This window comes from Somniosus microcephalus, unplaced genomic scaffold (genome assembly GCF_052327205.1).
Source record: "Somniosus microcephalus isolate GS21.2 unplaced genomic scaffold, FLI_Smic_1.0 unresolved_chr7, whole genome shotgun sequence".
NCBI classification, from domain to species: domain Eukaryota; kingdom Metazoa; phylum Chordata; class Chondrichthyes; order Squaliformes; family Somniosidae; genus Somniosus; species Somniosus microcephalus.
The window spans coordinates 34,305,482-34,327,041 of NW_028225185.1; the positions used below are offsets into that span (position 1 = coordinate 34,305,482).

Below are 21,560 nucleotides of genomic sequence, written 5' to 3' on the forward strand. Positions count from 1 at the left end.
TTCCCCCCTTCTTTGGAAAAACTCTGCTGCCCCGTGTCATAACTCGCACCGAGTCCCGTTCACCCGTCAACCCCGCTGTGCTCGCTGACCTTCATTGGCTCCCGGTCCGGCAACCCCTCCATTTTAAAATTCTCCATCCTTGTTTTCGAATCCCTCCGCGGCCTACTCACCCTGCCCCCACCTCCCCCACCATCTCTGTAACCTCCTCCAGCCTCCACAACCCTCCCAGATCTCTGCGCTCCTCCAATTCTGGCGTCTCTCGCCTCCCCCCACCCCCCCCCCCGATTTCCATCACTCTGCCATTGGCGACCGCGCCAGGGCCCCCGAGCTTTGGAATTCCCTCGCTAAACCTCTCCGCCTCTCTCTCCTCCTTTAAGACGCTCCTTAAAATCGACCTCTATGACCAAGCTTTTGGTCAGCTGTCCCTAATACCTCCTTATGTGGCTCGGGGTCGAATTTTTGTCTTGATTTACGCTCCTGTGAAGCCCCTTGGGACGCTGTAGAAATGCACCTTTTTGCAGCCTGGTAGCCCCGCCTTGTTTGTAAAGGACGATCCATTTAAAGCACCACGTGATCAAGCTGCCAGATATAGAAGGAGCCTTGCGGTCTGTCACAGGCCAGTGCACTCAAGGGGTTAATGGGGGGGGTGGGGGGGACGCACGAGGCTGCGGTCCGAGATTCTGTGAATTTTTTTTTTAAACGCTCGCTCTTGTGGAAAGTCACGTGACTTGCTGGAACCCGGGTCTCATTTACATGAAGGACTTCCGCCCTCTCTCTCGCTTCTCCCCACCCCCCTCGCCTTGCACGCTGACCTAGCTCCATGCTGCTCTGAAACTACCGCGGTTTTGGTCTTTGTTTTTAACTCGCTCCTGACTCATTGCTGAATTGGGTAAGGGAAAGGACCGTTAAACACGCTGCTCTCCCTAACACGTTTCAACGCACTTTAAAAGGTCGTTTGTCATTTTCTCTCAATTCTCTCTCTAGCTCCCTCTCTCTCTCTCCCTCCCTCGCTCTCCCCCTCCCCATTGGAGCAAAGGTCACACATCTGGCTCTTTGCCCGAGATGAATCTGTTTTTCTATATATTTCCTCCCCTCTCCTGCGGTTCCCTCTGCGGGGGGGAAAGTGGTGGGTATGGCTTCAATGAACACCCAAGTGTCCACACTACGTGAGGCTGAATAGCGGTGGGCTTTTCCATCATGGGGGGAATAAACCGATTATCCCCTTACCTGCGACACTCACACCTACACTATCCAGTGCGGGTGTCCCTGGACAGAGATCAGATGTAGGATGTTGGCTGATTTCCCTCCAACCCTCCTGCCACTGGAAACAGTTTCTGCCGATCTGCTCCATTAAAATCATTCCATCTAGTAACTCTCCCCTTAACCTTCTCTGCTCTAAGGAGAACAACCCCAGCTTCTCCAGTCTTTCCACGTCACTGAAGTCCCTCATCCCTGGTACCATTCTGGTCAATCGCCCCTTAACCTTCTCTGCTCTAAGGAGAACAATCCCAGCTTCTCCAGTCTCTCCACGTCACTGAAGTCCCTCATCCCTGGTACCATTCTGGTCAATCTCCCCGTAACCTTCTCTGCTCTAAGGAGAACAATCCCAGCTTCTCCAGTCTCTCCACGTCACTGAAGTCCCTCATCCCTGGTACCATTCTGGTCAATCTCCCCGTAACCTTCTCTGCTCTAAGGAGAACAACCCCAGCTTCTCCAGTCTCTCCACGTCACTGAAGTCCCTCATCCCTGGTACCATTCTGGTCAATCTCCCCTTAACCTTCTCTGCTCTAAGGAGAACAACCCCAGCTTCTCCAGTCTCTCCACGTCACTGAAGTCCCTCATCCCTGGTACCATTCTGGTCAATCTCCTCTGCGCCCTCTCCCAGGCCTTGACATCTTTCCTAAAGTGCGGGGCCCAGAATTGGTCACAATACTCCAGCTGAGGCCTAACCAGCGGCTTATAAAGATTTTGCGCAGCTTCCTGGCTATTGTATACTCTCTGCCACTAACTTACAAAGCCAAAGATGTTGTGTGCCTTTTCTAACAAGTTTGCCAACTTGTCCTGCCACCTTTTAAAGCACCATCTGGTTGTTCTTTACTGAGCAATCTTTACTTAGTCGCTCGTGAGTGTATATTTATCTTGCGCCTTCAGCAGCACTTCCCCTTTCTGTGGAACTTCGAATTACCAATGACTGATTCTTAGAACTTGGTGTTGAACTGCACGCCGCAAGAAGGGGCCCTGGCTCTGCTCCTGTAGCTGCTGCTGATTGGGGAGTGTGTCAGTATTTACAGGGGGGTCCCCGGGGAGTGTGCCAGTATTTACAGGGGGGGTCCTGGGGAGTGTGTCAGTATTTACAGGGGGTCCCTGGGCAGTGTGTCAGTATTTACAGGGGGTCCCCGGGGAGTGTGTCAGTATTTACAGGGGGTCCCTGGGCAGTGTGTCAGTATTTACAGGGGGTCCCCGGGGAGTGTGCCAGTATTTACAGGGGGGGTCCCCGGGAGTGTGTCAGTATTTACAGGGGGGTCCCCGGGGAATGTGTCAGTATTTACAGGGGGGGTCCCCGGGAGTGTGTCAGTATTTACAGGGGGTCCCCGGGAGTGTGTCAGTATTTACAGGGGGTCCCCGGGAGTGTGTCAGTATTTACAGGGGGTCCCCGGGAGTGTGTCAGTATTTACAGGGGGTCCCGGGAGTGTGTCAGTATTTACAGGGAGCCCCGGGAGTGTGTCAGTATTTACAGGGGGTCCCCGGGAGTGTGTCTGTATTTACAGGGAGCCCCGGGAGTGTGTCAGTATTTACAGGGGGTCCCCGGGAGTGTGTCAGTATTTACAGGGGGGTCCCTGGGAGTGTGTCAGTATTTACAGGGGGTCCCCGGGAGTGTGTCAGTATTTACAGGGGGTCCCTGGGCAGTGTGTTCGTATTTACAGGGGGTTCCTGGGAGTGTGTCAGTATTTACAGGGGGTCCCCGGGAGTGTGTCAGTATTTACAGGGGGTCCCCGGGAGTGTGTCAGTATTTACAGGGGGTCCCCGGGAGTGTGTCAGTATTTACAGGGGGTCCCCGGGGAGTGTGTCAGTATTTACAGAGGGTCCCCGGGAGTGTGTCAGTATTTACAGGGGGTCCCTGGGAGTGTGTCAGTATTTACAAGGGGTCCCCGGGAGTGTGTCAGTATTTACAGGGGGTCCCCGGGAGTGTGTCAGTATTTACAGGGGGTCCCCGGGAGTGTGTCAGTATTTACAGGGGGGTCCCTGGGAGTGTGTCAGTATTTACAGGGGGTCCCCGGGAGTGTGTCAGTATTTACAGGGGGTCCCTGGGCAGTGTGTTCGTATTTACAGGGGGTTCCTGGGAGTGTGTCAGTATTTACAGGGGGTCCCCGGGAGTGTGTCAGTATTTACAGAGGGTCCCCGGGAGTGTGTCAGTATTTACAGGGGGTCCCCGGGAGTGTGTCAGTATTTACAGGGGGGTCCCTGGGAGTGTGTCAGTATTTACAGGGGGTCCCCGGGAGTGTGTCAGTATTTACAGGGGGTCCCTGGGCAGTGTGTTCGTATTTACAGGGGGTTCCTGGGAGTGTGTCAGTATTTACAGGGGGTCCCCGGGAGTGTGTCAGTATTTACAGGGGGTCCCCGGGAGTGTGTCAGTATTTACAGGGGGTCCCCGGGAGTGTGTCAGTATTTACAGGGGGTCCCCGGGAGTGTGTCAGTATTTACAGGGGGTCCCCGGGGAGTGTGTCAGTATTTACAGGGGGTCCCCGGGGAGTGTGTCAGTATTTACAGGGGGGCCCCGGGGAGTGTGTCAGTATTTACAGGGGGGTCCCTGGGCAGTGTGTCAGTATTTACAGAGGGTCCCCGGGAGTGTGTCAGTATTTACAGAGGGTCCCCGGCAGTGTGTCAGTATTTACAGAGGGTCCCCGGGAGTGTGTCAGTATTTACAGGGGGTCCCTGGGAGTGTGTCAGTATTTACAGGGAGTCCCCGGGAGTGTGCCAGTATTTACAGGGGGGCCCCGGGAGTGTGTCAGTATTTACAGGGGGGCCCCGGGAGTGTGTCAGTATTTACAGAGGGTCCCCGGGAGTGTGTCAGTATTTACAGAGGGTCCCCGGGAGTGTGTCAGTATTTACAGGGGGTCCCCGGGAGTGTGTCAGTATTTACAGAGGGTCCCCGGGGAGTGTGTCAGTATTTACAGGGGGTCCCTGGGAGTGTGTCAGTATTTACAGAGGGTCCCCGGGAGTGTGCCAGTATTTACAGGGGATCCCCGGGGAGTGTGTCAGTATTTACAGGGAGTCCCCGGGAGTGTGCCAGTATTTACAGAGGGTCCCCGGGGAGTGTGTCAGTATTTACAGAGGGTCCCCGGGAGTGTGCCAGTATTTACAGGGGGTCCCCGGGGAGTGTGTCAGTATTTACAGGGAGTCCCCGGGAGTGTGTCAGTATTTACAGGGGGTCCCCGGGGAGTGTGCCAGTATTTACAGGGGGTCCCCGGGAGTGTGTCAGTATTTACAGGGGGTCCCCGGGGAGTGTGTCAGTATTTACAGGGGGTCCCCGGGGAGTGTGTCAGTATTTACAGGGGGGCCCCGGGGAGTGTGTCAGTATTTACAGGGGGTCCCCGGGGAGTGTGTCAGTATTTACAGGGGGGCCCCGGGGAGTGTGTCAGTATTTACAGGGGGGCCCCGGGGAGTGTGTCAGTATTGACAGGGGGGCCCCGGGGAGTGTGCCAGTATTTACAGGGGGGCCCCGGGGAGTGTGCCAGTATTTACAGGGGGGCCCCGGGGAGTGTGCCAGTATTTGCAGGGGGTCCCCGCGAGTGTGCCAGTATTTACAGGGGGTCCCCGGGAGTGTGTCAGTATTTACAGGGGGTCCCCGGGAGTGTGTCAGTATTTACAGGGGGTCCCCGGGAGTGTGTCATTATTTACAGGGGGTCCGCGGGAGTGTGTCAGTATTTACAGGGGGTTCCCGGGGAGTGTGTCAGTATTTACAGGGGGTCCCCGGCAGTGTGTCAGTATTTACACGGGGTCCCGGGAGTGTGTCAGTATTTACAGGAGGTCCCTGGGACTGCCCCCTCAAATTGAATGTACTGTCCTGTGTTACGATATAGTGAGGGGATGTACTAATGGCCTTACACCACCCCCACAGCCACACGTCCCTTGCTCCCTAGTGACTCGGTCGAGAGACTTGTGAAGGGGGGCATCGCTCCTTTTGGTGCCATGCCAGGACATTGTACGCGGGGGGTGGTGGTAGCATGGGGGCACTTCAGTCGCCACGGCGTGCGGACACCGGGCAATGGTGAGCTCGTCGGTGATGCCCTCGCTGGCCGCATAGTCCACCAACACGTCCGGGCTCGCGCGCAAAGGAGAGTGGCCTGTGGGACATAGAAGATAGGAGCAGGAGTCGGCCATTCGGCCCCTCGAGCCTGCTCCGCCATTCAATGTGATCATGTCTGATCATCCAAATTCAGTACCCTGTCCCTGCCTTCTCCCCATATCCTTGATCCCTTTAGCCTTAAGAAATATATCCAACTCCTTCTTGAATATACTTAATGAATTGGCCTCAACTGCCTTCTGTGGTAGAGAATTCCACAGGTTCACCACTCTCTGGGTGAAGAAATTCCTCCTCATCTTTGTCCTAAATGGCTTACCCCTTATCCTTAGACTGTGGACTCCCCGACCATCGGGAACATCCTTCCTGCATCTAGTCTGTCTAGTCCTGTTAGAATTTTATAAGTTTCAATGAGATCCCCTCTCATTCTTCTGAACTCCAGCAAGTATAAGCCCAATCGACCTAATCTCTCCTCATACGTCATTCCTGCCATCCCAGGTATCAGTCTGGTGAATCTTCGCTGCACTCTCTCCATGGCAAGAACATCCTTCCTCAGACAAGGCGACCAAAACTGCACACAATACTCAAGGTGTGGTCTCACCAAGGCCCTGTACAACTGCAGCAAGACATCCTTGTTCCTGTACTCGAACCCTCTCGCTACGAAGGCCAACATACCATTTGCCTTCTTAACCGCCTGCTGCACCTGCATGCTTACCTTCAGCGACTGGTGCACAAGGACACCCAGGTCTCATTGCACTTCCCCTTCTCCCAATCTATTGCCGTTCAGATAATCTGCCTTCCTGTTTTTGCCACCAAAGTGGATAACCTCGCATTTATCCACATCATACTGCATCTGCCCAACCTGTCCAAATCATCCTGGAGTTTCTCTGCATCCTCCTCACAGCACACACGCCCACCCAGCTTTGTGTCGCCTGCAAACTTGGAGATATTACATCTAGTTCCCTCGTATAGATCATTAATATATATTGTGAATAGCTGGGGTCCTCGGACCGATCCCTGCGGTAGCCCACTAGTCACTGCCTGCCACATGGAAAAAGACCCGCTTATTCCAACTCTTTGCTTCAAAGCACTCACTGCCGCAGTGAGTGCCTCCGGGGAGGAACGGGATTAGAACCAGGGCGGGGAGGAACGGATTAGAACCAGGGCGGGGAGGACAGCAATAGACTGACATGGGGTGGCAGCGGCCTCCCTCGCTCCTGGCTAGGTGGGAGCAGGGGTGGCACACTCCCGCGAACTTGACGTATCCGACCGCCCTCTGATCCCCCCCCCCCCCCCCCCCCCAGGCCTCTCCGTTTACCCTCTGCCTCTTCTCTCTTTTTCAGCCGACCAGGTTTACGGCGACCAGGACATGCACGATGTGGTCAGGAAGCACTGCATGGACTACCTGGTAAGAGGTTATAATCACCCCACCCCTCTCTTTCCCCACTCCTCTCGCTCACCTCCCCCCCCCCCCCCCCCCCCCGCCTCCCCCCAACCTGTGTCACCCTCTGCTCCCTCTGATTGCAGGTGAAGAACGCGGACTACTTCTCCAACTACGTGACCGAGGACTTTACCACCTACATCAACCGCAAGCGGATGAGCAGCTGCCACGGCAACCACATCGAGATGCAGGCCATGGCCGAGATGTACAACCGACCGGTCGAGGTTTACCAGTACAGCGCGGCCGGCGAGGAAAATCTCGGTACGTAATCCCCGCAAACGTCCACCGGGGTTGGGGGCGTGGGCCTGTCCGTCTCGTGCTCATCTGTCGCGCCTCTCCGGGTTGGGGGGGGGGGGGGGGGAGGAAATTACAATGGGAATTTGCTATGTCAACACGTCACGCTGTAGTTACGCCCTCCCGCCACTGGCGGTGTTGTAGGCCCATGGTTTTACCCCTCCCGGCTCCTCCGCCTGCCCCACAGGCAAATTTCCCTGCTCCAACCAGCTCTGCTTCCCAAGTGGTCAGCGTTCCTATTGATCACTATCTACACTGTAGTACAACTCCACGCATCTCCTGTCAATTATTCCCAGTTTCGAATCCTGTGTCCATATTTATAATAGAAAATGGCCGCGTAAGCTGCACACACCCTACCACCAGCTCTCTCACTCCTCTTTCTCTCTCTATACTCTCTTTCTCTTGTTCCCTCTCCTCTTCGTCCTCTGTCTCTATCTCTCCTTCCTCCTCCCGGCCCCCCCCCCCCCCCGGTCTGTCGCCTCTCCGACGGCGCGGGCGCTCCCTCGGCGCCGCCCCTCCGGCGCGGGCGCTCCCTCAGTACTGAGGGGTGCTGCCCACTGAGCCACAGCTGACACGTTGGCCGTGAAGCGCTTCAGGCCGTTCCCGACCCCAAGGCGGTGAAAGACGCGAGCCCGTTCTTTCTGACACGCCGTACCTGACGTTATTATTTTGGCTGTTGGCAGAGCCCATCAACACGTTCCATGGCATTCACCAGACAGAGGACGAGCCCATCCGGGTCAGCTATCACCGCAATATCCACTACAACTCCGTGGTGAACCCCAACAAGGCCACGATCGGAGTGGGGCTTGGCCTCCCAGCCTTCAAACCGGCGTGAGTATTGTCTCGATTCTCGCCGCTTGCTGCGCGCAACTTGGCTGCCGCGTCTCCCAACATTATAACCCTTCAAAAGTACCTGGCTGTCCTACAACAACAAGTAGCAGTATTTATATAGTGCCTTTAACGTAGTAAAACGTCCACGGCGCTGCACAGGAGTGTTATAAGGCAACAAATTTGACACCGAGCCACATAAGGAGAAATTAGGGCAGGTGACCAAAAGCTTGGTGAAAGAGGTCCATTTTAAGGAAAGAGAGGTGGAGAGGCTTCGGAAGGGAATTCCAGAGCTTCAGCAACAGAAGGCACGGCCACCAAAGGTTGAGCGATTATAATCAGGGATGCTCAAGAGGGCAGAATTAGAGGCGCACAGATATCTCGGAGTTGTGGGGCTGGAGGAGGTTAGAAAGAGAGGGAGGGGGACGAGGAGGCCATGGAGGGATTTGTAAACGAGGATGAGAATTTTGAAATCGCGGCGCTGCTTAACCGGGAGCCAATGTAGGTCAGCGAGCACAGGGGGTGATGGGCGAACGGGACTCGGTGCGAGTTAGGACACGGGGCAGCAGGGTTTTGGATGACCTCAAGTTTACGTAGGGTGGAATGTTGGAGGCCAGCCAGGAGTGCGTTGGAATAGTCAAGCCTGGACATAACAAAGGCAGGGGTGAGGGTTTCAGCAGCGGATGAGCTGAGGCAGGGGCGGAGACGGGCGATGTTACGGAGGTGGAAACAGGCGGTCTTAGTTATGCTGCGGATATGTGGTTGGAAGCTCATTTCAGGGTCAAATATGACACCAAGGTTGCGAACAGTATGGTTCAGCCTTAGACAGATGTTAGGGAGAGGGATGGAGTCGGTGGCTGGGGGAACGGAGTTTGTGACGGGAACCGAAAACAATGGCTTCGGCCTTCCCAATATTTAATTGGAGAGATTGAGTAAAATATATCAGAGAATAATATGGCACAGCACGAGGCCATTTGGCCCATCGAGCCTGCGCCGGCTCTTTCGAAGAGCAATCCAGTTAGCCCCATCGGGATAAGGGGTCGGCCATTTTGGACTGGAGATGAGGAATTTCTTCTCTCAAGAGGGTGGTGAATCTTTGGAATTTTCTACCCCAGAGGGCTGTGGATGCTCAGTCGTTGAGCATATTCAAGGCTGAGATCGCTAGATTTTTGAGCCCTCGGGAAATCAGGGGATCGGGGCGGGAAAGTGAAGTTGAGGTAGAAGATCAGCCAGGATCTTATCGAATGGCGGGGCAGGCTCGAGGGGCCGAATGGCCGACTCCTGCTCCTATGTTCTTAACATGCTTTGGGGAGGTGCTGCAGTCGCGAAAGGCGCGACAGGAATGCGAGTCCTTCTTGGGGTGTGGTTTCACGGGCGTCGCTCGCTCTACCTGTGCCCTGCCCAAAGCAGGATGGTGTACTTATTTTTTTTATATATATAACTGTTGGGAGTTTTACACCATGTATTATTCTGCTGCTGAAGTGCATCTGTGTTTAAGTGGCTCCATCCTTTTAAGGCCCCAGAAACCTAATCGCTGCAAATAGGCGGTCCTCAGGTCACCTGGAGCGTAATTGCAGCAAATTTGCAACTGCTTGTAAATTCCCAGCTGCAGCTTAGAAGAAACCAGCATGAAATGACTGGCTTTCTTTTTTTTTTGTTCTGTACTGCCTCTTCCCGTCCCACCCCCCTTCCAATTCTGAGGTACTGAGGCCAACTGGGCTCCCACCCAGGCTGGAACCTGGGACCTTCCTCGTCTCCATGGCACCGCTGCCTCCAGAAGTTTTGGGGCGCTTCTCGCGTTCGGCCTGTTTCCACGTCCTCGCCAAGTCTCCCCACTCACGTCTCGTCTCTCACAGTCCGCAGACCAGTCGCTGATGAAGAACGCCATCAAAACCTCGGAGGAGTCGTGGATCGAGCAGCAGATGCTGGAGGACAAAAAGCGGGCCACGGACTGGGAGGCAACGAACGAGGCCATCGAGGAGCAGGTCGCCCGCGAGTCGTACCTGCAGTGGCTGCGTGACCAGGAGAAACAGGCCCGACAGGTGAGGGGTGGTGGCTGGAGCTGGGGGCTACGTAACTGTACAGAGTTACTGTTCAGGGTAAGGGTCACTCATTGTGTAACTGCACAGAGTTACAGTTTATTCAGGGTAAGAGTTGCTCACTGTGTAACTGTACAGTTACAGTTTATTCAGGGTAAGAGTTACTCACTGTATTTGTACAGAGTTACCATTTATTCAGGGTAAGAGTTACTCACTGTAACTACAGTTACTGTTTATTCAGGGTAAGAGTTACTCACTGTATAACTACAGAGATGCTGTTCAGGGTACGGGTTGCTCATTGTGTAACTGTACAGAGTTACAGTTTATTCAGGGTAAGAGTTACTAACTGTAACTGTACAGTTACTGTTTATGCAGGGTAAGAGTTACTGTGTAATTGTACAGAGATGCTGTTCAGGGTACGGGTCGCTCATTGTGTAACTGTACCGTGTTACTGTTTATTCAGCAGGGTAAGGATCACTGGCTGTAACTACAGTCACTGTTTATTCAGCAGGGTAAGGATCTCACTGTAACTGTAGAATCACTTTATTCAGCAGGGTAAGGATCACTCATTGTGTAACTGTACGGTCACTGTTTATTCAGCAGGGTAAGGATCACTCATTGTGTAACTGTACAGTCACTGTTTATTCAGCAGGATACGGGTCACTTACTGTGTAACTGGTACGGTTACTGTTTATTCAGCAGGGTAAGGGTCACTGGCTGTAACTGTACAGTCACTGTTTATTCAGCAGGGTAAGGATCACTAACTGTACAGAGTTACTGTTTATTCAGCAGAGTAAGGGTCACTCATTGTACAGTTACTGTTTATTCAGCAGGGTAAGGATCACTCACTGTAACTGTACAGTGTTACTGTTTATTCAGCAGGGTAAGGATCACTGGCTGTAACTGTACAGTGTAAGGGTTACTCACTGTAACTGTAGAGTCACTGTTTATTCAGCAGGGTAAGGATCACTCACTCTATGGAGTTCCTGTTGGAGTATGTGCTGTAACTGTACAGAGAGTGTTTGTTCACTAACAGTTGAATCCCCTCTTGTGTCTTCCAGCCCCGGAAAGCCTCCGCGACGTGCAGCTCTGCGACGGCCGCTGCCAGCAGCGGACTGGAAGAGTGGAGCGGGCGCTCGCCCCGGCAGCGGAGCTCAGCGCCATCGCCGGAACATTCCGACCCTCACGCAGACGCCAGCTTGAAGCCCCCGTCCCCTGGCAGTGCCCTCGCCAAGCCCCCCTCGCCCTGTGCGCCAGGTTAGTGTGGGAGCTGCCCGCCCCTCGGACCTCTTGCTGTTCCCGTTCTGTCGCCGCTCCGAGCGGCCACGGGCTGCTCGACCACAGAGGGCATCGCAGCTGAGCCAAATCCTGCCCTGGCCCAGTGCCCTGCACACTTCCGCCCGCTCCGTCCAGAGGCCCCCGGTAAGCGGAGGTGCACCGGCCCGGAATCGCAACTGGTCTGTCTTCTGCCGCACTCACCAGCGGGATAGCCGGAAGCCTGCCTGATTTAATTCCACACCACTCCCCCACGCGCCCCCCCCCCGCCCAATCCAAGCCCATGGGAGCACGCGTTCTCTCTGTCCCGCGCTCGCACACGATCTCCCTCTCTCTTGCCCTCGCACGCGATCTCTCCGCGCTCGCGCGCGTTCTCTCCCGCCCTCGCACGCGTTCTCTCTCTCTCATCTCTCACCCTCGCACGCGTTCGTTCTCTCTCCCCGCCCTCGCACGCGTTCTCTCTCTCCGCCCTCGCACGCGTTCTCTCTCCCCGCCCTCGCACGCGTTCTCTCTCTCGCGCCCTCGCACGCGTTCTCTCTCTCTCGCCCTCGCACGCGTTCTCTCTCGCCCTCGCGCGCGTTCTCTCTCGCCCTCGCGCGCGTTCTCTCTCTCGCCCTCTCGCGCGTTCTCTCTCTCGCTCTCGCGCGCGTTCTCTCTCTCGCCCTCAGCGCGCGTTCTCTCTCTCGCCCTCGCGCGCGTTCTCTCTCTCGCCCTCAGCGCGCGTTCTCTCTCTCGCCCTCGCGCGCGTTCTCTCTCTCGCCCTCGCGCGCGTTCTCTCTCTCGCCCTCGCGCGCGTTCTCTCTCTCGCCCTCGCGCGCGTTCTCTCTCTCGCCCTCGCGCGCGTTCTCTCTCTCGCCCCTCGCGCGCGTTCTCTCTCTCGCCCTCGCGCGCGTTCTCTCTCTCGCCCTCGCGCGCGTTCTCTCTCTCGCCCTCAGCGCGCGTTCTCTCTCTCGCCCTCGCGCGCGTTCTCTCTCTCGCCCTCGCGCGCGTTCTCTCTCTCGCCCTCGCGCGCGTTCTCTCTCTCGCCCTCGCGCGCGTTCTCTCTCTCGCCCTCGCGCGCGTTCTCTCTCTCGCCCTCGCGCGCGTTCTCTCTCTCGCCCTCAGCGCGCGTTCTCTCTCTCGCCCTCGCGCGCGTTCTCTCTCTCGCCCTCGCGCGCGTTCTCTCTCTCGCCCTCAGCGCGCGTTCTCTCTCTCGCCTCGCGCGCGTTCTCTCTCTCGCCCGCGCGCCGCGTTCTCTCTCTCGCCCGCGCGCGCGTTCTCTCTCTCGCCCTCGCGCGCGTTCTCTCTCTCGCCCTCGCGCGCGTTCTCTCTCTCGCCCTCGCGCGCGTTCTCTCTCTCGCCCTCGCGCGCCGCTCTCTCTCTCGCCCTCGCGCGCGTTCTCTCTCTCTCTCGCCCTCGCGCGCGGTCTCTCTCTCTCTCGCCCTCGCGCGCGGTCTCTCTCTCTCTCGCCCTCGCGCGCGGTCTCTCTCTCGCCCTCATGAGCGCGCGGTCTCTCTCTCTCTCGCCCTCGCGCGCGGTCTCTCTCTCGCCCTCGCGCCGCGGTCTCTCTCTCTCTCGCCCTCGCGCGCGGTCTCTCTCTCTCTCGCCCTCAGCGCGCGGTCTCTCGCCCTCGCGCGCGGTCTCTCTCGCTCGCCCTCGCGCGCGGTCTCTCTCTCTCTCGCCCTCGCGCGCGGTCTCTCTCTCTCTCGCCCTCAGCGCGCGGTCTCTCTCTCTCTCGCCTCGCGCGCGGTCTCTCTCTCTCAGCCCTCGCGCGCGGTCTCTCTCTCTCTCGCCCTCGCGCGCGGTCTCTCTCTCTCTCGCCCTCGCGCGCGGTCTCTCTCTCTCTCGCCCTCAGCGCGCGGTCTCTCTCTCTCTCGCCCTCAGCGCGCGGTCTCTCTCTCGCCCTCGCGCGCGGTCTCTCTCTCTCTCGCCCTCGCGCGCGGTCTCTCTCTCTCTCGCCCTCGCGCGCGGTCTCTCTCTCTCTCGCCCCTCAGCGCGCGGTCTCTCTCTCTCTCGCCCTCGCGCGCGGTCTCTCTCTCTCTCGCCCTCGCGCGCGGTCTCTCTCTCTCTCGCCCTCGCGCGCGGTCTCTCTCTCTCTCGCCCTCAGCGCGCGGTCTCTCTCTCTCTCGCCCTCGCGCGCGGTCTCTCTCTCTCTCGCCCTCGCGCGCAGGTCTCTCTCTCTCTCGCCCTCGCGCGCGGTCTCTCTCTCTCTCGCCCTCAGCGCGCGGTCTCTCTCTCTCTCGCCCTCGCGCGCGGTCTCTCTCTCTCTCGCCCTCGCGCGCGGTCTCTCTCTCTCGCCCTCGTGCGCGGTCTCTCTCTCTCGCCCTCAGCGCGCGGTCTCTCTCTCGCCCTCGCGCGCGGTCTCTCTCTCTCGCCCTCGCGCGCGGTCTCTCTCGCCCTCGCGCGCGGTCTCTCTCTCTCGCCCTCGCGCGCGGTCTCTCTCTCTCTCGCCCTCGCGCGCGGTCTCTCTCTCGCCCTCAGCGCGCGGTCTCTCTCTCTCGCCCTCAGCGCGCGTTCTCTCTCTCGCCCTCGCGCGCGGTCTCTCTCTCGCCCTCGCGCGCGGTCTCTCTCTCGCCCCTCGCGCGCGGTCTCTCTCTCTCGCCCTCGCGCGCGGTCTCTCTCTCTCGCCCTCTGCGCGCGGTCTCTCTCTCTCGCCCTCGCGCGCGGTCTCTCTCTCTCGCCCTCGCGCGCGGTCTCTCTCTCTCGCCCTCAGCGCGCGGTCTCTCTCTCTCGCCCTCGCGCGCGGTCCTCTCTCTCTCGCCCTCGCGCGCGGTCTCTCTCTCTCGCCCTCGCGCGCGTTCTCTCTCTCTCGCCCTCGCGCGCGTTCCCTCTCTCTCGCCCTCGACGCGCGTTCCCTCTCTCTCTCGCCCTCGCGCGCGTTCTCTCTCTCGCCCTCAAGCGCGCGGTCTCTCTCTCGGCCTCGCGCGCGGTCTCTCTCTCGGCCTCGCGCGCGGTCTCTCTCTCGGCCTCAGCGCGCGGTCTCTCTCTCGGCCTCGCGCGCGGTCTCTCTCTCGGCCTCGCGCGCGGTCTCTCTCTCGGCCTCGCGCGCGGTCTCTCTCTCGGCCTCGCGCGCGGTCTCTCTCTCGGCCTCGCGCGCGGTCTCTCTCTCGCCCTCGCGCGCGGTCTCTCTCGCCCTCGCGCGGTCTCTCTCTCGCCCTCGCGCGCGGTCTCTCTCTCGCCCTCGCGCGCGGTCTCTCTCCTCGCCCTCGCGCGCGGTCTCTCTCGCCCTCGCGCGCGGTCTCTCTCGCCCTCGCGCGCGGTCTCTCGCCCTCGCGCGCGGTCCTCTCTCGCCCTCAGCGCGCGGTCTCTCTCGCCCTCGCGCGCGGTCTCCCTCGCGCGCGGCTCTCTCTCTCGCCCTCGCGCGCGGTCTCTCTCGCCCTCGCGCGCGGTCTCTCTCGCCCTCGCGCGCGGTCTCCCGCGCGCGCGGTCCTCTCTCTCGCCCTCAGCGCGCGGTCTCCCGCGCGCGCGGTCTCTCTCTCGCCCTCGCGCGCGGTCTCTCTCTCGCCCTCAGCGCGCGGTCTCTCTCTCGCCCTCGCGCGCGGTCTCTCTCTCGCCCTCGCGCGCGGTCTCTCTCTCGCCCTCGCGCGCGGTCTCTCTCTCGCCCTCGCGCGCGGTCTCTCTCTCGCCCTCGCGCGCGGTCTCTCTCTCGCCCTCGCGCGCGGTCTCTCTCTCGCCCTCGCGCGCGGTCTCTCTCTCGCCCTCGCGCGCGGTCTCTCTCTCGCCCTCGCGCGCGGTCTCTCTCTCGCCCTCAGCGCGCGGTCTCTCTCTCGCCCTCGCGCGCGTCTCTCTCTCGCCCTCGCGCGCGGTCTCTCTCTCGCCCTCGCGCGCGGTCTCTCTCTCGCCCTCGCGCGCGGTCTCTCTCTCGCCCTCGCGCGCGGTCTCTCTCTCGCCCTCAGCGCGCGGTCTCTCTCTCGCCCTCGCGCGCGGTCTCTCTCTCGCCCTCAGCGCGCGGTCTCTCTCTCGCCCTCGCGCGCGGTCTCTCTCTCGCCCTCAGCGCGCGGTCTCTCTCTCGCCCTCGCGCGCGGTCTCTCTCTCGCCCTCGCGCGCGGTCTCTCTCTCGCCCTCGCGCGCGGTCTCTCTCTCGCCCTCGCGCGCGCGTCTCTCTCTCGCCCTCGCGCGCGGTCTCTCTCTCGCCCTCGCGCGCGGTCTCTCTCTCGCCTCGCGCGGTCTCTCTCTCGCCCTCGCGCGCGGTCTCTCTCTCGCCCTCGCGCGCGGTCTCTCTCTCGCCCTCGCGCGCGGTCTCTCTCTCGCCCTCGCGCGCGGTCTCTCTCTCGCCCTCCGCGCGGTCTCTCTCTCGCCTCGCGCGCGGTCTCTCTCTCGCCCTCTAGCGCGCGGTCTCTCTCTCGCCCTCGCGCGCGGTCTCTCTCTCGCCCTCGCGCGCGGTCTCTCTCGCCCTCGCGCGCGGTCTCTCTCTCTCTCGCCCTCGCGCGCGGTCTCTCTCTCTCTCGCCCTCGCGCGCGGTCTCTCTCTCTCTCGCCCTCGCGCGCGTCTCTCTCGCCCTCGCGCGCGGTCTCTCTCTCTCTCGCCCTCGCGCGCGGTCTCTCTCTCTCGCCCTCGCGCGCGGTCTCTCTCTCTCTCGCCCTCGCGCGCGGTCTCTCTCTCTCTCGCCCTCCGCGCGCGGTCTCTCTCTCTCTCGCCCTCGCGCGCGGTCTCTCTCGCCCTCGCGCGCTGTCTCTCTCGCCCTCGCGCGCGGTCTCTCTCGCCCTCGCGCGCGGTCTCTCTCGCCCTCGCGCGCGGTCTCTCTCGCCCTCGCGCGCGGTCTCTCTCGCCCTCGCGCGCGGTCTCTCTCGCCCTCGCGCGCGGTCTCTCTCGCCCTCGCGCGCGGTCTCTCTCGCCCTCGCGCGCGGTCTCTCTCGCCCTCGCGCGCGGTCTCTCTCGCCCTCGCGCGCGGTCTCTCTCGCCCTCGCGCGCGTCTCTCTCGCCCTCGCGCGCGGTCTCTCTCGCCCTCGCGCGCGGTCTCTCTCGCCCTCGCGCGCGGTCTCTCTCGCCCTCGCGCGCGGTCTCTCGCCCTCGCGCGCGGTCTCTCTCTCTCTCTCGCCCTCGCGCGCGTTCTTTCTCTCGCCCTCGCGCGCGTTCTCTCTCTCGCCCTCAGCGCGCGGTCCTCTCTCTCGCCCTCGCGCGCGGTCTCTCTCTCTCTCGCCCTCAGCGCGCGGTCTCTCTCTCTCGCCCTCGCGCGCGTTCTCTCTCTCTCGCCCTCGCGCGCGTTCCCTCTCTCTCGCCCTCGCGCGCGTTCCCTCTCTCTCTCGCCCTCGCGCGCGTTCCCTCTCTCTCTCGCCCTCGCGCGCGTTCTCTCTCTCGCCCTCAGCGCGCGTTCTCTCTCTCGCCCTCGCGCGCGTTCTCTCTCTCGCCCTCGCGCGCGTTCTCTCTCTCGCCCTCGCGCGCGTTCTCTCTCTCGCCCTCTGCGCGCGGTCTCTCTCTCGGCCTCGCGCGCGGTCTCTCTCTCGGCCTCGCGCGCGGTCTCTCTCTCGGCCTCGCGCGCGGTCTCTCTCTCGCCCTCGCGCGCGGTCTCTCTCTCGCCCTCGCGCGCGGTCTCTCTCTCGCCCTCAGCGCGCGGTCTCTCTCTCGCCCTCGCGCGCGGTCTCTCTCTCGCCCTCGCGCGCGGTCTCTCTCTCGCCCTCGCGCGCGGTCTCTCTCTCGCCCTCGCGCGCGGTCTCTCTCTCGCCCTCGCGCGCGGGTCTCTCTCTCGCCCTCGCGCGCGGTCTCTCTCTCGCCCTCGCGCGCGGTCTCTCTCTCGCCCTCGCGCGCGGTCTCTCTCTCGCCCTCAGCGCGCGGTCTCTCTCTCGCCCTCGCGCGCGGTCTCTCTCTCGCCCCTCGCGCGCGGTCTCTCTCTCGCCCTCGCGCGCGGTCTCTCTCTCGCCCTCGCGCGCGGTCTCTCTCTCGCCCTCGCGCGCGGTCTCTCTCTCGCCCTCGCGCGCGGTCCTCTCTCTCGCCCTCGCGCGCGGTCTCTCTCTCGCCCTCGCGCGCGGTCTCTCTCTCGCCCTCGCGCGCGGTCTCTCTCGCCCTCGCGCGCGATCTCTCTCTCGCCCTCGCGCGCGGTCTCTCTCTCTCTCGCCCTCGCGCGCGCGGTCTCTCTCTCTCTCGCCCTCGCGCGCGGTCTCTCTCTCTCTCTCGCCCTCGCGCGCGGTCTCTCTCTCTCTCGCCCTCGCGCGCGGTCTCTCTCTCTCTCGCCCTCGCGCGCGGTCTCTCTCTCGCCCTCGCGCGCGGTCTCTCTCTCTCGCCCTCGCGCGCGGTCTCTCTCTCTCGCGCCCTCGCGCGCGGTCTCTCTCTCTCTCGCCCTCGCGCGCGGTCTCTCTCTCTCTCGCCCTCGCGCGCGGTCTCTCTCTCTCTCGCCCTCAGCGCGCGGTCTCTCTCTCGCCCTCGCGCGCGGTCTCTCTCTCTCGCCCTCGCGCGCGGTCTCTCTCTCTCGCCCTCGCGCGCGGTCTCTCTCTCTCTCGCCCTCGCGCGCGGTCTCTCTCTCTCTCGCCCTCGCGCGCGGTCTCTCTCTCGCCCTCGCGCGCGGTCTCTCTCGCCCTCGCGCGCGGTCTCTCTCGCCCTCGCGCGCGGTCTCTCTCGCCCTCGCGCGCGGTCTCTCTCGCCCTCGCGCGCGGTCTCTCTCGCCCTCGCGCGCGGTCTCTCTCGCCCTCGCGCGCGGTCTCTCTCGCCCTCGCGCGCGGTCTCTCTCGCCCTCGCGCGCGGTCTCTCTCGCCCTCGCGCGCGGTCTCTCTCGCCCTCAGCGCGCGGTCTCTCTCGCCCTCGCGCGCGGTCTCTCTCGCCCTCGCGCGCGGTCTCTCTCGCCCTCGCGCGCGGTCTCTCTCGCCCTCGCGCGCGGTCTCTCTCGCCCTCGCGCGCGGTCTCTCTCGCCCTCGCGCGCGGTCTCTCTCGCCCTCAGCGCGCGGTCTCTCTCGCCCTCGCGCGCGGTCTCTCTCGCCCTCGCGCGCGGTCTCTCTCGCCCTCGCGCGCGGTCTCTCTCGCCCTCGCGCGCGGTCTCTCTCGCCCTCGCGCGCGGTCTCTCTCGCCCTCGCGCGCGGTCTCTCTCGCCCTCGCGCGCGGTCTCTCTCTCTCTCGCCCTCGCGCGCGGTCTCTCTCTCTCTCGCCCTCGCGCGCGTTCTCTCTCTCTCTTCGCCCTCGCGCGCGTTCTCTCTCTCTCGCCCTCGCGCGCGTTCTCTCTCTCTCTCGCCCTCGCGCGCGTTCTCTCTCTCTCTCGCCCTCGCGCGCGTTCTCTCTCTCGCCCTCGGCGCGCGTTCTCTCTCTCGCCCTCGCGCGCGTTCTCTCTCTCGCCCTCGCGCGCGTTCTCTCTCTCGCCCTCGCGCGCGTTCTCTCTCTCGCCCTCGCGCGCGTTCTCTCTCTCGCCCTCGCGCGCGTTCTCTCTCTCGCCCTCGCGCGCGTTCTCTCTCTCGCCCTCGCGCGTCTTTCGGCGTTCTCTCTCTCGCCCTCGCGCGCGTTCTCTCTCGCCCTCGCGGCGTTCTCTCTCTCGCCCTCAGGCGCGTTCTCTCTCTCGCCCTCGCGCGCGTTCTCTCTCTCGCCCTCGCGCGCGTTCTCTCTCTCGCCCTCGCGCGCGTTCTCTCTCTCGCCCTCGCGCGCGTTCTCTCTCTCGCCCTCGCGCGCGTTCTCTCTCTCGCCCTCTGCGCGCGTTCTCTCTCTCGCCCTCGCGCGCGTTCTCTCTCTCGCCCTCGCGCGCGTTCTCTCTCTCGCCCTCGCGCGCGTTCTCTCTCTCGCCCTCGCGCGCGTTCTCTCTCTCGCCTCGCGCGCGTTCTCTCTCTCGCCCTCGCGCGCGTTCTCTCTCTCGCCCTCGCGCGCGTTCTCTCTCTCGCCCTCGCGCGCAGTTCTCTCTCTCGCCCTCTGCGCGCGTTCTCTCTCTCGCCCTCGCGCGCGTTCTCTCTCTCGCCCTCGCGCGCGTTCTCTCTCTCGCCCTCGCGCGCGTTCTCTCTCTCGCCCTCGCGCGCGTTCTCTCTCTCGCCCTCGCGCGCGTTCTCTCTCTCGCCCTCGCGCGCGTTCTCTCTCTCGCCCTCGCGCGCGTTCTCTCTCTCTGCCCTCGCGCGCGTTCTCTCTCTCTCGCCCTCGCGCGCGTTCTCTCTCTCTCGCCCTCGCGCGCGTTCTCTCTCTCTCTCGTCTCGCGCGCGTTCTCTCTCTCTCTCGCCCTCGCGCGCGTCTCTCGCCCTCGCGCGCGTTCTCTCTCTCTCGCCCTCGCGCGTCTCTCTCTCTCTCCCCTCGCGCGCGTTCTCTCTCTCTCGCCCTCAGCTCGCGTTCTCTCTCTCTCTCGCCCTCGGCGCGCGTTCTCTCTCTCTCTCTCTCTCGCCCTTGCGCGCGTTCTCTCTCTCTCTCCTCGTCTCTCTCTCTCGCCCTCGCGCGCGTTCTCTCTCTCTCGCCCTCCGACGCGCGTTCTCTCTCTCTCTCTCGACCCTCGCGCGCGTTCTCTCTCTCTCGCCCGCGGCGCGCGTTCTCTCTCTCTCTCGCCCCGCGCGCGCGTTCTCTCTCTCTCGCCCGCGCGCGCGTTCTCTCTCTCTCGCCCGCGCGCGCGTTCTCTCTCTCTCTCGCCCGCGCGCGCGTTCTCTCTCTCTCGCCCGCGCGCGCGTTCTCTCTCTCTCGCCCGCGCGCGCGTTCTCTCTCTCTCTCGCCCGCGCGCGCGTTCTCTCTCTCTCGCCCGCGCGCAGCGTTCTCTCTCTCTCGCCCGCGCGCGCGTTCTCTCTCTCTCGCCCGCGCGCGCGTTCTCTCTCTCTCGCCCGCGCGCGCGTTCTCTCTCTCTCGCCCGCGCGCGCGTTCTCTCTCTCTCGCCCGCGCGCGCGTTCTCTCTCTCTCGCCCGCGCGCGCGTTCTCTCTCTCTCGCCCGCGCGCGCGTTCTCTCTCTCTCGCCCGCGCGCGCGTTCTCTCTCTCTCGCCCGCGCGCGCGTTCTCTCTCTCTCGCCCGCGCGCGCGTTCTCTCTCTCTCGCCCGCGCGCGCGTTCTCTCTCTCTCGCCCGCGCGCGCGTTCTCTCTCTCTCGCCCGCGCGCGCGTTCTCTCTCTCTCGCCCGCGCGCGCGTTCTCTCTCTCTCGCCCGCGCGCGCGTTCTCTCTCTCTCGCCCGCGCGCGCGTTCTCTCTCTCTCGCCCGCGCGCGCGTTCTCTCTCTCTCGCCCGCGCGCAGCGTTCTCTCTCTCTCGCCCGCGCGCGGCGTTCTCTCTCTCTCGCCCGCGCGCGCGTTCTCTCTCTCTCGCCCGCGCGCGCGTTCTCTCTCTCTCGCCCGCGCGCAGCGTTCTCTCTCTCTCGCCCGCGCGCGCGTTCTCTCTCTCTCGCCCGCGCGCGCGTTCTCTCTCTCTCGCCCCGCGCGCGCGTTCTCTCTCTCTCGCCCGCGCGCAGCGTTCTCTCTCTCTCGCCCGCGCGCGCGTTCTCTCTCTCTCGCCCCGCGCGCGCGTTCTCTCTCTCTCGCCCGCGCGCGCGTTCTCTCTCTCTCGCCCGCGCGCGCGTTCTCTCTCTCTCGCCCGCGCGCGCGTTCTCTCTCTCTCGCCCGCGCGCGCGTCTCTCTCTCTCGCCCGCGCGCGCGTTCTCTCTCTCGCCCGCGCGCGCGTTCTCTCTCTCTCGCCCGCGCGCGCGTCTCTCTCTCTCGCCCTCGCGCGCGTCTCTCTCTCTCTCGCCCTCGCGCGCGGTTCTCTCTCTCTGCCCTCGCGCGCGTTCTCTCTCCTCGCCCTCGCGCGCGTTCTCTCTCGCCCTCGCGCGCGTCTCTCTCTCGCCCTCGCGCGCGGTCTCTCTCTCTCGCCCCTCGCGCGCGGTCTCTCTCTCTCGCCCTCGCGCGCGTTCTCTCTCGCCCTCGCGCGCGGTCTCTCTCTCTCGCCCTCGCGCGCGGTCTCTCTCTCTCGCCCTCGCGCGCGGTCTCTCTCTCTCGCCCTCGCGCGCGGTCTCTCTCTCTCTCGCCCTCGCGCGCGGTCTCTCTCTCTCGCCCTCGCGCGCGGTCTCTCTCTCTCGCGCGGTCTCTCTCTCGCGCGCGCGGTCTCTCTCTCTCGCCCTCGCGCGCGGTCTCTCTCTCTCGCCCTCGCGCGCGGTCTCTCTCTCTCGCCCTCGCGCGCGTCTCTCTCTCTCGCCCTCGCGCGCGTCTCTCTCTCTCGCCCTCGCGCGCCGTCTCTCTCTCTCGCCCTCGCGCGCCGTCTCTCTCTCTCGCCCTCGCGCGCGGTCTCTCTCTCTCGCCCTCGCGCGCGGTCTCTCTCTCTCGCCCTCGCGCGGTCTCTCTCTCTCGCCCTCGCGCGCGTCTCTCTCTCTCGCCCTCAGCGCGCGTCTCTCTCTCTCGCCCTCGCGCGCTCGTCTCTCTCTCTCGCCCTCGCGCGCCGTCTCTCTCTCTCGCCCTCGCGCGCACGTCTCTCTCTCTCGCCCTCGAGGCGCTGCACGTCTATCTCTCTCTCGCCCTCGCGCGCCGTCTCTCTCTCTCGCCCTCAGGCGCGCCGTCTCTCTCTCTCTCG

At 62.9% G+C, this 21,560-nt stretch overlaps 2 protein-coding genes across 2 annotated transcripts in view; one reads left to right on the top strand and one right to left on the bottom strand.

Annotated features, from left to right (window-relative positions):
• Window positions 1-11,188, top strand: part of otud5a (OTU deubiquitinase 5a) — a 50,124-nt gene extending 38,936 nt beyond the window's left edge. Inside the window, 5 exon segments of the mRNA XM_085978320.1 lie at window positions 6,528-6,710; window positions 6,830-7,004; window positions 7,721-7,872; window positions 9,722-9,907; window positions 10,966-11,188. Coding sequence (XP_085834446.1) covers window positions 6,528-6,710; window positions 6,830-7,004; window positions 7,721-7,872; window positions 9,722-9,907; window positions 10,966-11,166 — 897 coding nt within the window. The 3' untranslated portion in view covers window positions 11,167-11,188.
• LOC147086771 (uncharacterized) overlaps window positions 1-21,560 on the bottom strand; it is a 518,811-nt gene that overhangs the window by 283,644 nt on the left and 213,607 nt on the right. The window lies entirely within an intron of this gene.